This window comes from Colossoma macropomum, unplaced genomic scaffold (genome assembly GCF_904425465.1).
Source record: "Colossoma macropomum unplaced genomic scaffold, Colossoma_macropomum, whole genome shotgun sequence".
NCBI lineage: Eukaryota > Metazoa > Chordata > Actinopteri > Characiformes > Serrasalmidae > Colossoma > Colossoma macropomum.
Genome location: NW_023494808.1, coordinates 18,697,092 through 18,710,676, shown reverse-complemented (window position 1 = coordinate 18,710,676; position 13,585 = coordinate 18,697,092). Strand labels below are relative to the sequence as shown.

The window sequence follows — 13,585 nt, the reverse complement described above, 5'->3', positions numbered from 1 at the left end:
GTGTTCGTTAAAAGACTCCAGAACAGTGGTCCTGAAGATCCACCTCCCTGCAGAGTGTAGTTCCAACCACAACACACCACATCTGCTCCAGCTAATTAACTCACACAGAAGTTCTTGATTGGCCTGATCAGATGTGTTAGTGTGAGTGAAGGGAGGGCAGCATGTTAGATGCAGGTTGGAACTAAACTCTGCAGGAAAGTAGATCTCAAGGGAGGGGGGTTGGTGTCCACTGCTCCAGAATATTCTCTCCCCATTCGCCTTAGTTTAGTCATATTGTCAGTTCAGTGTCATGTTCTTGTTTGTCTGGTCGGTGTGTTCTGGCCTTTTTGTTGGAAAAACATCTTTGTACCAAAAAAGGTTGCTTTCTCTCAACCAAACAGCTCTGAGTCAAGCCTCTTGATTCATGGCTTTCGTTGTAAAATAGTTACTCATGTTGCCTACTGGCGAGGGACGTACTTTGTACACTTTGTTCGTGCATGAAAATTGAGAACTTTTACTCGTATTCGTGCTATTTCCCATTTCCAACACCCTCGTATTGGAGCGTCCTATTGAAACAATATGTGCCTCTTGGCGTTTGCGTGAAAGCGCACGTGTGTGTTGTGTGGGCCCGAACGTGCAGTGATGTCATCCTCTGTCCTGACCCCTGGGTCAATTTCTGCTCTGTTCGACTGATTTCACCACTGGCCGCCTTCTGTCTGTCCCACCCACTGTGTGTGTGTGGAGAGAGGGAAAGACAGAGAGAGGAAAGGGGCCTCTTTCCTTCTACCTATCTTTCATGATTTATTTCTCTGCCTCTTCTTTCTTTTCTGCTACATCAGACACTTAGATCATCCGTCCCTACAATCAACCCAGAATCCTTTTTTTCTTTTTTCCTACATGTTCTGTACAGTGCAAAAATTAGAAGCTACCCTTCATTTATTTAATTTCCTGTTAAATTGGCCATTTAGTACAAAAAGCAGGGAAGGAAAAACAGAAAAGCAGGAAACATATATTTAACTGAATATTACAGAGAAGATTTAACAACTAAATATCATTTTTTTCAGTATTTATTTGCTCACTGTTTGCCTTTATTACAGGTTCCATTCCTTTTGGGGTGACTTGCTCTAAGAAATCTGCAGGGATATTTTTCCACACCTCCAAAGTTCAGTCTTAGAAGTTGGTTACATTTTCTGCTTCTCAAGATATCGCAAGTAATTCCAAACACATTGATGCTAATGTCTGGATGGTCAGTCTGTTGTTCTGAGAACAACAGCAGCTTCTTTGTTTAATTTGCAAAGTTTTCTTTTTTGTGTATTTCCTTTTCTCAGCTACACATCCTTTCAGACTCAGAGTGTTGAGTTGTCTTCTCACAGTGGAAGGATGGACAGAAACACCTGTGGATTGTTTCAGATCTGAATCAATAGTGGACCTTGATTTTCTCCTCTCTGTCAAATATAAAAGCTTTAAGTACTGTTTATCTGATGGGGACAGTTTTGGTGGTCTAGCAGGTCTTGCATGGTTGTTAGGAGTCCCATTTTCTCTGTATATTTTAATATTTTTTTGAACTACAGGTTTAAAAACTATTTTTTTCTCACATATTATTCTTCAACTTCCGTCTTCCTCATGAAAGTGGACTATCTTGTATTTGAGAAATATCTACTGAAATAATGAAAAATTGTGTACATTACTGCAAAACACTGTTTTTTTCTCTTTTTGATTGATGCTATTTACTTGATTGATATTTTTTTCATTCATGTTCTTAATATTGTTACTTTGTTTGTGTTCTCACCCATTGTGTCGTTCAGTTATTAAAAATCAGCATAAAAATACGATTTATTCTTCTTATTATTGTTTTTATTGTTGTTGTTTTATGTGCTACATAAAAAGTGTATTATGTTGTTGTCGGAACAAAACCTTGCATCTCCAAAATGCTAACTTTACAGGAGATGGAAAAACCATAGTTTACTTTTAATGGAAGTCAATGGAACCTGACTTTTTTCCAAGTAATTTGGGGCCTTTTCTGTTGGTGCATATGTCATAAAATTCACACATAATGTAAACGTCAACAAGCATTTTCAAATTATGTCCAAAACTGAAAAAACAAAAAATGGAGATACAAGGATTTGTTCCGACAGCAGCGACTAACATGTTCAGTTGTCTTTTTTCTGTGTAATATCCTGAATACAGATTGCTGCTCTTTGTTCTTCACTTTCTGTCCTGCACTCATTGTCCTTACTGCTAAATCCCTTCCTCAATCTGTATGTCCATCGCCTCAATAAAAGTCTGTCGTCTATTGGCACTATTGGCATGTCGCCTGCCCTTTGTCTCCGCCCCTTTATCTCTCCCTGTCTCTTCCCTCTATCTGTTTTTAGACTGCGAGAATCTGACTGAGCTCTTATCACTATCATGCAGCGCTTCTCTATAAGCTGCTTTATCAGAACACCCCTCCCCCCGTCTCACACGCCGCATCCGCTTTTTCCCCCTATGTCATTCTATACCCACATACACACGCACACATAAGCACAGGGTCAGCCTGGGAAAGGCAAAACTGATTCTTCTGAAGTTCTGGAACCTGAAGAGCCTCTCTTAAGAAAACATTCACTGGGAAAAACAGCGAGTTCTTCACACTGGAGCTCCACATGTGGACCGAGCACTCCTACAGCTGGAGACTTTCTCAAAACTGTACATTAAGAGTGAGAGTTCAATTCTCTTGCCTGCTTATACAAGAGTTGCCGTGGCTCGATATAGCTTGGATTATGATAATAGGAATTAATGCATGCACACACACACAGAAGCTTGTACTCCTATCTTTGTGGGGCCTTCCCATTAAGTTCTGTACTCACTCCTAGTAAAAATGGTTCTATATAGCACCAACAAAGTTATAAAACCTGTAACAATAGCACAACCCTCTACAAATGGTGCTACAAAGAACCATTTCTAAAGTTGGTTTTTAAAGGACAATATGCAGCAGATCCATCATAGAGAACCATTTAACCTTGCAAAGAACATTTAGGCATTCAAATGGTTCTTTGAGTGTTCAAGGTTGCCTTTACTAAAGAACCCTACACTCTTAAAAAAGATGGTTCTTCAAGGGTTTTTTAGTAAAGAAAATGGTTCTACATTCTACATGGTTCTACATTCTACATGGTTAACACTCAAGGGATCCTTTGCATGATTTAAGGGTTCTTTGCACTGTGAAAGGGTTCTTCAGAGTTATAGAGAATGTACCATAACCGTAACCTAGGATAAGCTATACACCTAAAAAGATGGTTCTTCAAGGGTTCTTTAGAACCATTTGAAAATGGTTCTATAAAGCACCAAAAAGGGTTTTTCTACTGTTACAAACCTGACATTGTAACAACAGCAGAACCCTTTTTGGTGCTCTATAGAACCATATACAACACATTCTCCATCAATCTCAAGAACGATTTCACCATGTATTAAGTATGAAATGGTCATATATAGAACTCTTGGTTCTAAATAGAACCATTCGCTTTACTAAGAACCTTTGAAGAGATATCTTTTTAAAGACTGTAGGTTAAGCTAAGTTCAGGATTTTCCTGGATCATCCTGCATTTTGGTGGTTTGTCCAGGAAAAAATGAATTCCATTCCTGAACCCAAAATGTTCCAAATTCAAACATTTTCATATATCAGTATTTCTTAATAAGTTTAACTATTTACAGTCCCAGGCTTATTACATGCTAAGGCTTATTATTTTATTATTTAGTAAGTACAGGGACTTCAATGCAAACTGATTCAGCCATTCTTAGGTTACAATAACAGAAATAAAAAAACTTTAAAGAAAACTTTCAGCCTGCCGGTGGGCCCTGGCCTTTTAAAGGGTTAAATCATTTCTATATAAAAAAGTTAAAGGTTTTGATTGGTTCAGATTACCCTCCCTGTGGGGACAGTTGTTTCAGAAAGTTTCACTGTTGGGATAACTGAGAAGTTTAGATTCTGTAGCTGAAAAAAGTCACTGATCAAGAGTCCAGGACTCGTGCCAAGGTGGCTACCCCAAGTTAAGCTTAACCTATGGAACATAACTCACACATAAGTCTTTAGGGTCTACTTTTATTAAATATAAGCTTTACATTTTTATGCTAATTACATATATGAAATCATGCCTGAAGCAGAAGTAAGTGCAGTTACTCTCTTAAAAATGACAGTTCTTCAAAGGTTCTTTAGTAAAGGGGATGGTTCTACATAGAACCATAAGTTCTAGATAGAACCGTTTCATGGTGAAATGGTTCTTTGCATTGTGAAATTCTTCAGATTAATGGAGAATGTGTTGTAAATGATTCTATATAGAAGCTTTTTGAAAATGGTTCTATATAGCACCAAAATGTTATGATGTCAAGCTTGTCTTTTTTTTTTATTGCTATATGGAAACATTTTCTAAAAGGTTTAGAACCATACACAACACATTCTCCATTAATCTGATAAACAATTTCACCATGCAAAGAACCATGTAAGCATGAAATCATTCCATTTACTAAAGGACTCTTGAATAACCATCTTTTTTAAGAGTGTTTTTAAATTGATTTAATAAGTATCAGGTCAAAAACTCAAGGAGAGAGTTTACGGAACTGCAGTGGAACTTCTTAGTACATCCAGCATCCAGTAGCATAAGAAACAGAAGTCTGGAAAGTTTTGTTCCTCTATTTTTGAGATCCTTTCAGTCTAAAATGAAAAGCTAAAGCTTCCAGGTAAGAAGTGAGAGTAACAGCAAAGCAAGATTTCTCAGTTAGCCAGATAACTTGAGCCCAAAGATGAGGGGCTGTCCAATAGTAAAGTCTCTCAACTCTTCTCCTATTGGACCTGCTTGAATTTAGGCTTCAGCTATAGGACTAAACTGAGAAATACTGCTTTGTGAAATTCCCCCAGATGCGGTCACTAATTAAACGAGGCAAAATTATATATATAAAAAAAAACACGTAAAAATGTTCATCGTTCTGGGGACGTGCGGTCCCCACAAAGCGCTAAATACAGTACCGAGCATATACACACACGCTATAAACCGCCTCGCTCTTCAACCTAAACCTGGCGGGGCTCAAGTTCACTTCGGGCGGGCGCGCTAAGCCCAGCGGCCGCGCTAATGTTATGAAGCTTCCATGTTGTGCGTTTGTTTTTGTGTGGTTCCTGCTGCGAAGTGAAGGAGGGGGAGATTATGGAGGGAGGGGAGACAGCACAGGGCGAGTGAGTTTCCCAACTATCCACTTCTCCCCGCTCCAGCCTCCCCTCCTCCTCCCCACCTACCTCCTCCTCTCCTCCTCCCCACCCACCTCCTCCTCTCCCCCTTCACTTTTCTCCTCAGTCCAGAACCGAGCGGCAGAGCGATGCAGGCTAGCGAGCGCCTGTCTTCCCCAATGGAGAGTTTTGCCTATTTTCTTTCCTGTTCTTGACGGAGAGCACATCTTTGAGCCATGTCGTCCTCACATGGACTCCTGACCACCGTCTTCTCCTCTTGCTCCTCTCCCGTTTCCAAGGGCATCTCCAAACGACGGCTGCGGGCCACCAGGAGCCTGGACCCGGCTATAATCAGGCACTACGGCACGGACGAGCCTTCAGCGCCCGATCTAGAGGAGTTCCGAGCCTCCAGCCGCGAGGACGTGGCCAAGACGTCCAAAGCAAGGGGCTCCATCCATCCGCCACCTTCACCCTCAAGCCCATCTACCCCTGTGGAGACCTCCACGTGGTCCCACTTCCAGTTTGAGGAGGACGGGAGGGGAGTGAGGAGAAGCGCAGGTTGGGAAGGGCCACTGGTGGCCCGGAGCCCCAGCATCAGCCCCCCGGGCAACTTCTTCTCTCCAAGGAAGTGGCTCCAGAAGAAGGTGCAGCATGCCACCTGCCACGCTTACGTCGTGTGGAAATCTGAGGTAAAGCCAAAGGAGAATTCCACCTGTTTTTCAAAACGTCTGTATACTTTAATTCTTGCGATGTAAACAGTCTTTCAGAGTGGCTTAATGTGAAATGGTTCATTGTAGAGAAACTTACAGTGGTGCTGATAGGAACCGAGGGTCTACAACACGGACGTAGCCATTTTATTTACTATCCAGAACCACCAGTGAACCTATACGTGTCTTCTGAGTTTTCATATGCAATGTTGATAATGAGAAAATAGTGGAAAATCCAAAAAATAAGGTCTTCTTTGGGGACTGTTTTGCCTTCCAACACCATGCGCCCCTCTGCCACGAATGGATTTTAAAAGTTGTGTTTTTGGCCAAATACTTATACCTACAGTGCAGGTATCACACATATTCATAACCATATCATGTAATAATTTTCTTTAATGTTGCTAAATGCGAAATGCTCCAGATGTCTGATTCCTGTCACCACCATTCTGGGCTATTCTGACTCTGCAGGTTTCTTTAAAATTATGCATTTCACATAGAAACACTCTAAATGACTTGTAAATGAATTTACATCTGGAATTATGTAGGCATTTTGAAAAATTGGTGGCATTCCCCTTTCATTACGTGGTTATAACTGAGTTGGTTGGTCTGAAGGTGGTCTGCAGCTATGTGCTCTCTTTTTTTTTCCAGATTTGCTAGTAAGATTTACTTAGTAGGACGTTATGAAGTTGAATAAGAATGGGTTTGCACTTTTCTTGCTGAGTTACATGTTAGTCAAGTTTGGTGTCGCAGTTTGAGAAAATCCTGTGTTTGTCTGGAGGTGCTGAAGTGAAGGATGGGTTTGTGCTTTTCTGAATATTTTGCTAAGCTTATATGTTTCTTGCACAAGAAGGTGCAGCGGGCCCCCTGCCACTTATATTGTGTTGAAATTTGAGGTAAAGCCACAGAACAAATGTTAGCAACAGCAGTTCTAATGGAGAGTTTGAAAGTGAGTTAAGTTTTGATGGTGCACTTTTCTTCTTCCCGGAGGGAGGTTGTAAACAAGCGTTTGTGCTTTTTTGAGTATTTTCAAGTACTTTTACTCAACTATACACTACATCTCCAAAAGTGTCCTGCCCCCCTCCTGATTAATGAATTCAGCTACTTTAAGGTGCACCCACTGCTGTTACAAGCTTATATAATCACCATAGAAAGCACTGCCAATAGAATGAGACACTCTGGAGCAGCACATGAGCCTTGACCAATGTCAAGCATTGGCTAAAGGGGTATGAAGCAGGGGTGTCCAATCTTATCCAGCAAAGCAGGAGATCACCTGATCAGCAGTTTGAAGACTGAAACCAACTGATTAACCAAGGGGAATCAGGTGTGCTTCAGTTTGTTTTGCCACACTGGCCCTTTGTGGATACGATTGGACAGCCCTGGTATAAATCCCCCTTCCTCACCAGTATTGAGCTGTGGTACTATGTTCTCTAGAGTGGCTTGCACAATTGAGTGGTCCAGTGTGATCCAGAACTAATCATCCAACATCAGTACCAAACTTCACTAATGCTCTTGTGGCTGAATGCAATCAGATCCTCACAGTTATGTTCCAACATCTAGCATAAAGCCTTCACAGAAGAGTAAAAGCTGTTGCTGCAGCAAAGGAGGACAAACTCCCTGTTAATACCTTTCACTTCAGAAGAAACATTGGACAGGGCGAGCAGGTGTCTACAGACTTTTGGACATGTAGCGTGTCTGCTTTTCGCTCAGTGATGTTTTAGTCATCAATATTGAGTTGCAAATTCCTTTTTTGGGGTTGATTTCATTCTGTTCTGATGACAGCACCTGGACTGCTTTGCTGTTGCTCATGCACATGCGCTTATGAACTTTAGCAATTTATTTTGAACAAACTGATCTCAAAAAGAGACATATTGAGCCCAATCAACTTCAGTTCCTGGGCTGATTGGTGCTGGATGTACCAGAAAGTTTCATTGCAGTTAACTCTTTGAGGAGCTTTTCATGTGGATACATTATTACTACTATTCCAAACTGCTTTTTATATACTTTGACTTGAGTGATTATTTCATCGTAGTAACAAGTCTTTTGCTAGAGGATGGTTTCAGGTTACTTCACGCAGCCCTGCTGGTTTTGGCTGCCGTTCATACGTTGTGGTCTGTACATGTGGGGAGCTGGGAGATTTTGAAATCTTGGCACAAATGCAAGACATAGTAAGGGAGACGCAATGGCCCACAACGATAGTATGCTTGATCTGTTCGCTATTGATTTTTGTTCTTATTTAGTTCAGTTTATTGTAGCAGCTCTTTTTGATCAAGGTTCTTCTGTGAAAGATGTTAGAATCATTGCTCAATCTTGGGCTATGAGTCATTACACATTTGTTACAGACATTGATATACAAGGCCAGTCTTTCAGACATGGATTATCTCGAACTAAAAAGGGGTTTCAACAGAGAATCCCTGTTGATACTGTCAATTAGTCCAGAACTGTCCTTAATCTCTGTCTGGATAACTGGCCTTTAGGTTCTCAGACATGAACTCTCTCTACTCTTTCACCAAATGACTCTGTTAATGGGGATTCTGCATTAAAAATCCTTTCAAGGCCAGGATTATACTAAATAGGTGTGTGGAAACCTGGCCCACATGGTCAGAATACAATACCAAATATGCCAAAAATGCATATCTTAGTGTATATTTGAGCAGTATTGTTCGCTGGTATGTGGCTTTACCATGTCCATTGCAGGGCCAGACATATGGAGCGTGAATGAATAAAGTTGCCGCAGCAGCGGTGCAGATAATGAAATCCTTACAAAAACATACTTCAGGCTTATTTTTAGCCAGAGCTTTAATGACTAAATATTTGGCTGCTATCCACACACACAGGCTGTGGTTGGGACAAATCAGGCCGTTTCCTTCTCGTTTAAACGGCAGCAAAACTACATGTGTTGTTTGAGGTTGAAGGAATTGGATAGCTTCTCCTGGTCATTCTTGCAGCCAGGAACTGGGCTCAGTGTTTTCCAGGCAGTCTCTAAGTTTAGAAACTGACTTCAGGAGGTAGCCTAAATTTAATAATAAAAAAGGATGATGTCAGCGTTGATTGTATTTTTGCACTTTTGAAGTATGTTAGCTTGAGATATTTCACGTGAACCACTAGGGGTAGTAGAGGTGGGCAAGAAGGCATATATAACGTCATGATTGGCTGTGCAATATGCTAAAATATATCGCTATCCTGATAAATAATGTCACAACACAGTACATGCTTTTCTGAACATATCATGCATATCATCAGTACTTGTAGAGCAATGATTAACTGCCTGTTTCATTATAAACAGAGCAAAATTAGTCCTGTTTAACTGGATTTAGTGCAAACAGTATGCCAAATATTGAATAAAAATGATTGTGAATACAGTTTTTAGTAGATAGTATATTTAAAAATGTAGCGCTACTGGTTCTTTTTTCTCAGTTCCGACTGATCAAATGTCTGAAAAAATAAATATTGTGACACATCGTGTATCGTGAAAATTTCTTGAAGTATCACAATATTATGTTTTTTTGCCATATCGTCCACCTCTAGTCAAGATACTTCAGGATATTTTCACAATATACAGCATGCGTCATGATTATTTATTTTCTGAGGTCTGATAAGTTGGAACAGAAATAAATAACCAGTGATGCTGTCAAAAAACTATGAATGCAATGATTTTTACTGCACATTGATGGTGGAGAATGCCGCACTATCCAGTTAACCCCTTAAATGACCAGTTTTATGATTTTAAAGTTTCATTACAAACTTCTAGAACCTAAGAATAACTTAACCAGTTTGCATTGAAGTCCCTGTAGTTACTGAATAATAAGGCTTAGTATGTAATTAGATTTTAGTGGGATTTTAAGGGGTTAAACAGGACTAGTTATGCCCTCTTTTTAATTAAACAAACAATTTGTTGGTGTTCTTTAAGTACTGATGTTCACAATACACATAGAAAAGCATATTGAGATGAAATTTATCATGATAATGATAAATATCACATCGCTTACCCCTAATCGGAAGCAACATTGTCATCGATTTGTTGCTTCTGAACATGTCCTTGCATGGTCATACTTTATTCTTCATCTTCATGCCCTCAATAAATGAACCAAGAAGGCTGTAAGACTTGCAAACTGTAAGTATGTTGGTTGATATTAAATATGATGATATTTCATAAAGAGGGTACAAAGTCCATACATGCTGACTTTACTCTCTAAGTCTAAATATGTGGCATAATTTTAAAGTTAATTTAGTTCAGATATTTTTTTCATCACAATTAAAGCACATAATCTGCGTAAGAGAATTTCATAACTAAAGTTTATGTTCATGTCTTGTCGGCTCAGCACTTAAGCATTAGCACTGAACCAGCGCAAGCGCGTTATAATCAAAAGGATAAACAGCAAGCAAAGCCAAATGCCTAGAATGTTTCTCAGGCTTGTTTTTGAACCCTAACATTCATGTTATGTTCATGTTCTTTCAGACAAGTCAGTGTCAGTGACTTATGCATCACTGGGGACAGTGCGAATGTTTGGGCCGGTCTGTGAGGTCACCTATTGGTCATCTCTACAGAGGAACGGCCCACACTCCACCCTTCTTGTGCTTTTGGAGCACACTGTGTGTAAACAAAGCTTGGATAGATGCTTCCCTTACGGACAGTGATAACATCCATGATGTTTACGTGAAACCTGCCTGGATGGTTGAGCAAATATCAACTTCACATGCTTTCACCTTATCCCATATGTAGTCGATGAGCCAAGACATATTTGGGGTCTGAAGTTTGCTTCTTTAGTTTTGCACTAGAGCTACTAGGCACTGTAAACCTAAATAAGTTGATATAACCTAAAAAATCATCATCATCATCATCGTTAACCGCTTAGTCCAGATAGGGTCGCGGTAGCAGTTGGGAGAGCAGAGAATCCCAGGTGACCCTGTCCCCCGCAACTTCCTCCAGCTCATTCCCGGGGACCCCAAGCCGCTCCCAGGCCAACTTGGAGATATAATCCCTCCAGCGGGTCCTAGGACGACCCCGGGGTCTTTTTCCGGTAGGCCGTGCCTGGTACACCCCCACCGGGAGGCGTCCCGGGGGCATCCGGATCAGATGCCCGAACCACCTCAGCTGGCTCCTCTCAATGCGGAGGAGTAGCGGCTCTACTCCGAGTTCCTCCCGGATGGCCGAGCTCCTCACCCTATCAAATAGAGTGTAGCCTAAAAAATCATGTAAACTTATTGGCATGAAAAAATCAAGTTACTTAAATAACTAACTTTATTTATGAGTTATAGTTACTTTCTAACTTTCAGTGATCCACACTTCTGCAGCAAGTTAGGTTAACAGAAACAGCCCAATAATTACAAATGGTTTCCATTGAGCTGGCAGTGATCTACTTTTTCAAGTTCTGCTTACTGTTGAATTAGTTCCTTTGAATTAGTGAAACTATTCAATTAAAAAACTCAATTAAATTAAATAAACTGTTTTGTACATTAATGAATAAATGGCTTATATAAGACTGGAATCACACATCTGAGGGCTTTAATAGCTTAATGCATATTTGTCATTCTGTTAGCATGCACAGTAGCCACGTTTACATGCAGCCTAATAATCTGCTAATAAGCTGACTAATAGCTCAATCGGAATAGAATACATCCATGTATACACCTCAGTTGGAATAAGCTGGTCTGATTGAGGCCGTTCGGAATACAATTTCTATCCGATTGAACAAGGTGGGTGATCCTGTAAATAATCAGTTAAATAGAAGAATAATAACCATGTTAACACCTGTATCTGATTACATTCCCAATTGGAAAGTTTAAGTACGTTCTGTGCATGTGCATCACGTCATAGTGAAAGTTTATAACATTCAACATGGTGGGAGCAGAAACTGGTCTGCAGAGGAGATGAAGTTTATGCTCTGAGCTTTAAAAGGCGGCGGTGGGACGGACGTCCAGCTTATGTGTCTCAGAACACGACGTCTTCCTCTTGGCCTTCTTTAATAAGTGCATGTGAGGTACATTTTTCTGAGTCTGACATATTTTTAAAGCAATTTAAAAACACACGCATGGCTTACTGTTGCCCGCCTCACTCTGACTGGACTCATGTGATGCTACATATGTGGTTCTCTGCGCATGTGCATAATTTCAGATTGGATTACTTGTAGTGAGCATGTAAACTGAGATTTTCCATCATATTGTTTAGGAGAGTGAGCATATCAGTTTCAATCTACAATTGGAATGTGTTCAATGGGACTGGCAAAAATCTTTACATGTAAACGCAGCCAGTGATAGGCTGGACTGGTAACCATGAACACATGTTTTTTTCGGACCACATCACACACACACAGGTGTAGATCCGGCTCAGTGTTCAGATCTCAAATGCAAAATCAACATTATACTGATGATGATATGATGACAATAGATCATACATTCTCAGAAGACACATGTTTCACCAAGTTTTGGCTGAGTTCTCTTTGAATACTCAATGCGCTCGCACACATCAGATTCAGCCACTTGGGGAAGAGGTCCGAATCACAACCCACATTACAAAGTATTTGTCTGCCTGTTGCATGCAGTTACACATTTCCACCACAGAGGTCTCCAAATCCCCAAAACTTACATAGTGTAGCTTCATTACAGTGGTCACCAACCTTCCTCCAGGAGATCTGCCTGCCTGCAGAGTTTAGCTCCAGCCTGTATCTGCTTTCACATTGTTGTGTAATTAAAGGGCAGTTAATGTTTTTGTCTCTGTTGAGTTTCAGTATGTAAGACAGAAACTTTGGGCAGTTGTGTGCCAGAAAGGTTCACAATAGGAGAGAAGGGTTTCGTCATGCATGAATCTTATCCAGTGTTTGCTCCATTTTACTCTACATTGGTTTTCTGGCTGGCTTCCTCATATCTCTGCTTCAGGCTCTTTGGACTGGTACTGGTAGTGTATTTTCAGTGTTGCCTCACTGGCCTGAGCTTATCTTTTATCAAGAATGCGTGAAATAATCGCCTTTCATGAGTTTGTGTGTGTTTATTGGCGAGAGTAACAGAGACTCAGCGCTTTACTTATTTCAACATGGCAGGTTTATTCGCCGCAGTTGTGACATTGATACGCAAGAGTATTGTTACTTACATGGCTTTATAAAAGCCATCTGGATTCTCAAGGTTCACAAGTTGTAGTTATTGCTGAAGATAACAAAAGCATGTTGTAATTTGACATCAGTTATGTCTCGCTCATAGCTCCTTGAAACAAGCGGACAAATTCTGACGAAAGTGTGGGTTCCAAACTTTTCATCAATATCACGTTATTGTTTGTAAGGTATTTTAATATCATTTTATTTGATGAAAAATGATTGCTGTGCATGTTGTCTTGTTTTGCAGAATGAAAAAAGCATCATTCACATCATCCCTCATTTTTTGAGATTAAAATGGTAAAACTATAGGATAGTAATAACTGGATTTCGCAATAGTAAAACTCCTCCCATTCGGCAGACAGTATTGTGCAAAAGCCAAAGACCAATGTTTATTTGTTTATAAGTTCCAGTCAAAACGGCCATTAAGTAAAAGTTATTCATTTTCAGCAGATATTTCTGAGAGAGATTAGAGATTAGATAATCCGCTAGCATAAGAAAGGGAAAAGCAAAAGAAAGTAAGTGAAAAAAAAAACATAAATTGTAGTTCAAGCAAAAAAAGATAAAGAAAATGGGAATCCAAACAACCATGCAACTCTGGTGAACCACCAAAACTGTTATCATCAGAT

General features: G+C 40.2%; 1 protein-coding gene across 1 annotated transcript in view; it reads left to right on the top strand.

Moving 5' to 3' along the window:
• Window positions 1–5,287: 5,287 nt before the first annotated feature.
• Window positions 5,288–13,585, top strand: part of LOC118797914 (rho GTPase-activating protein 6-like) — a 136,406-nt gene continuing 128,108 nt past the window's right edge. The window contains exon 1 of the mRNA XM_036557214.1: window positions 5,288–5,856. Coding sequence (XP_036413107.1) covers window positions 5,404–5,856 — 453 coding nt within the window. The 5' untranslated portion in view covers window positions 5,288–5,403. The remainder of the gene's footprint in view (window positions 5,857–13,585) is intronic.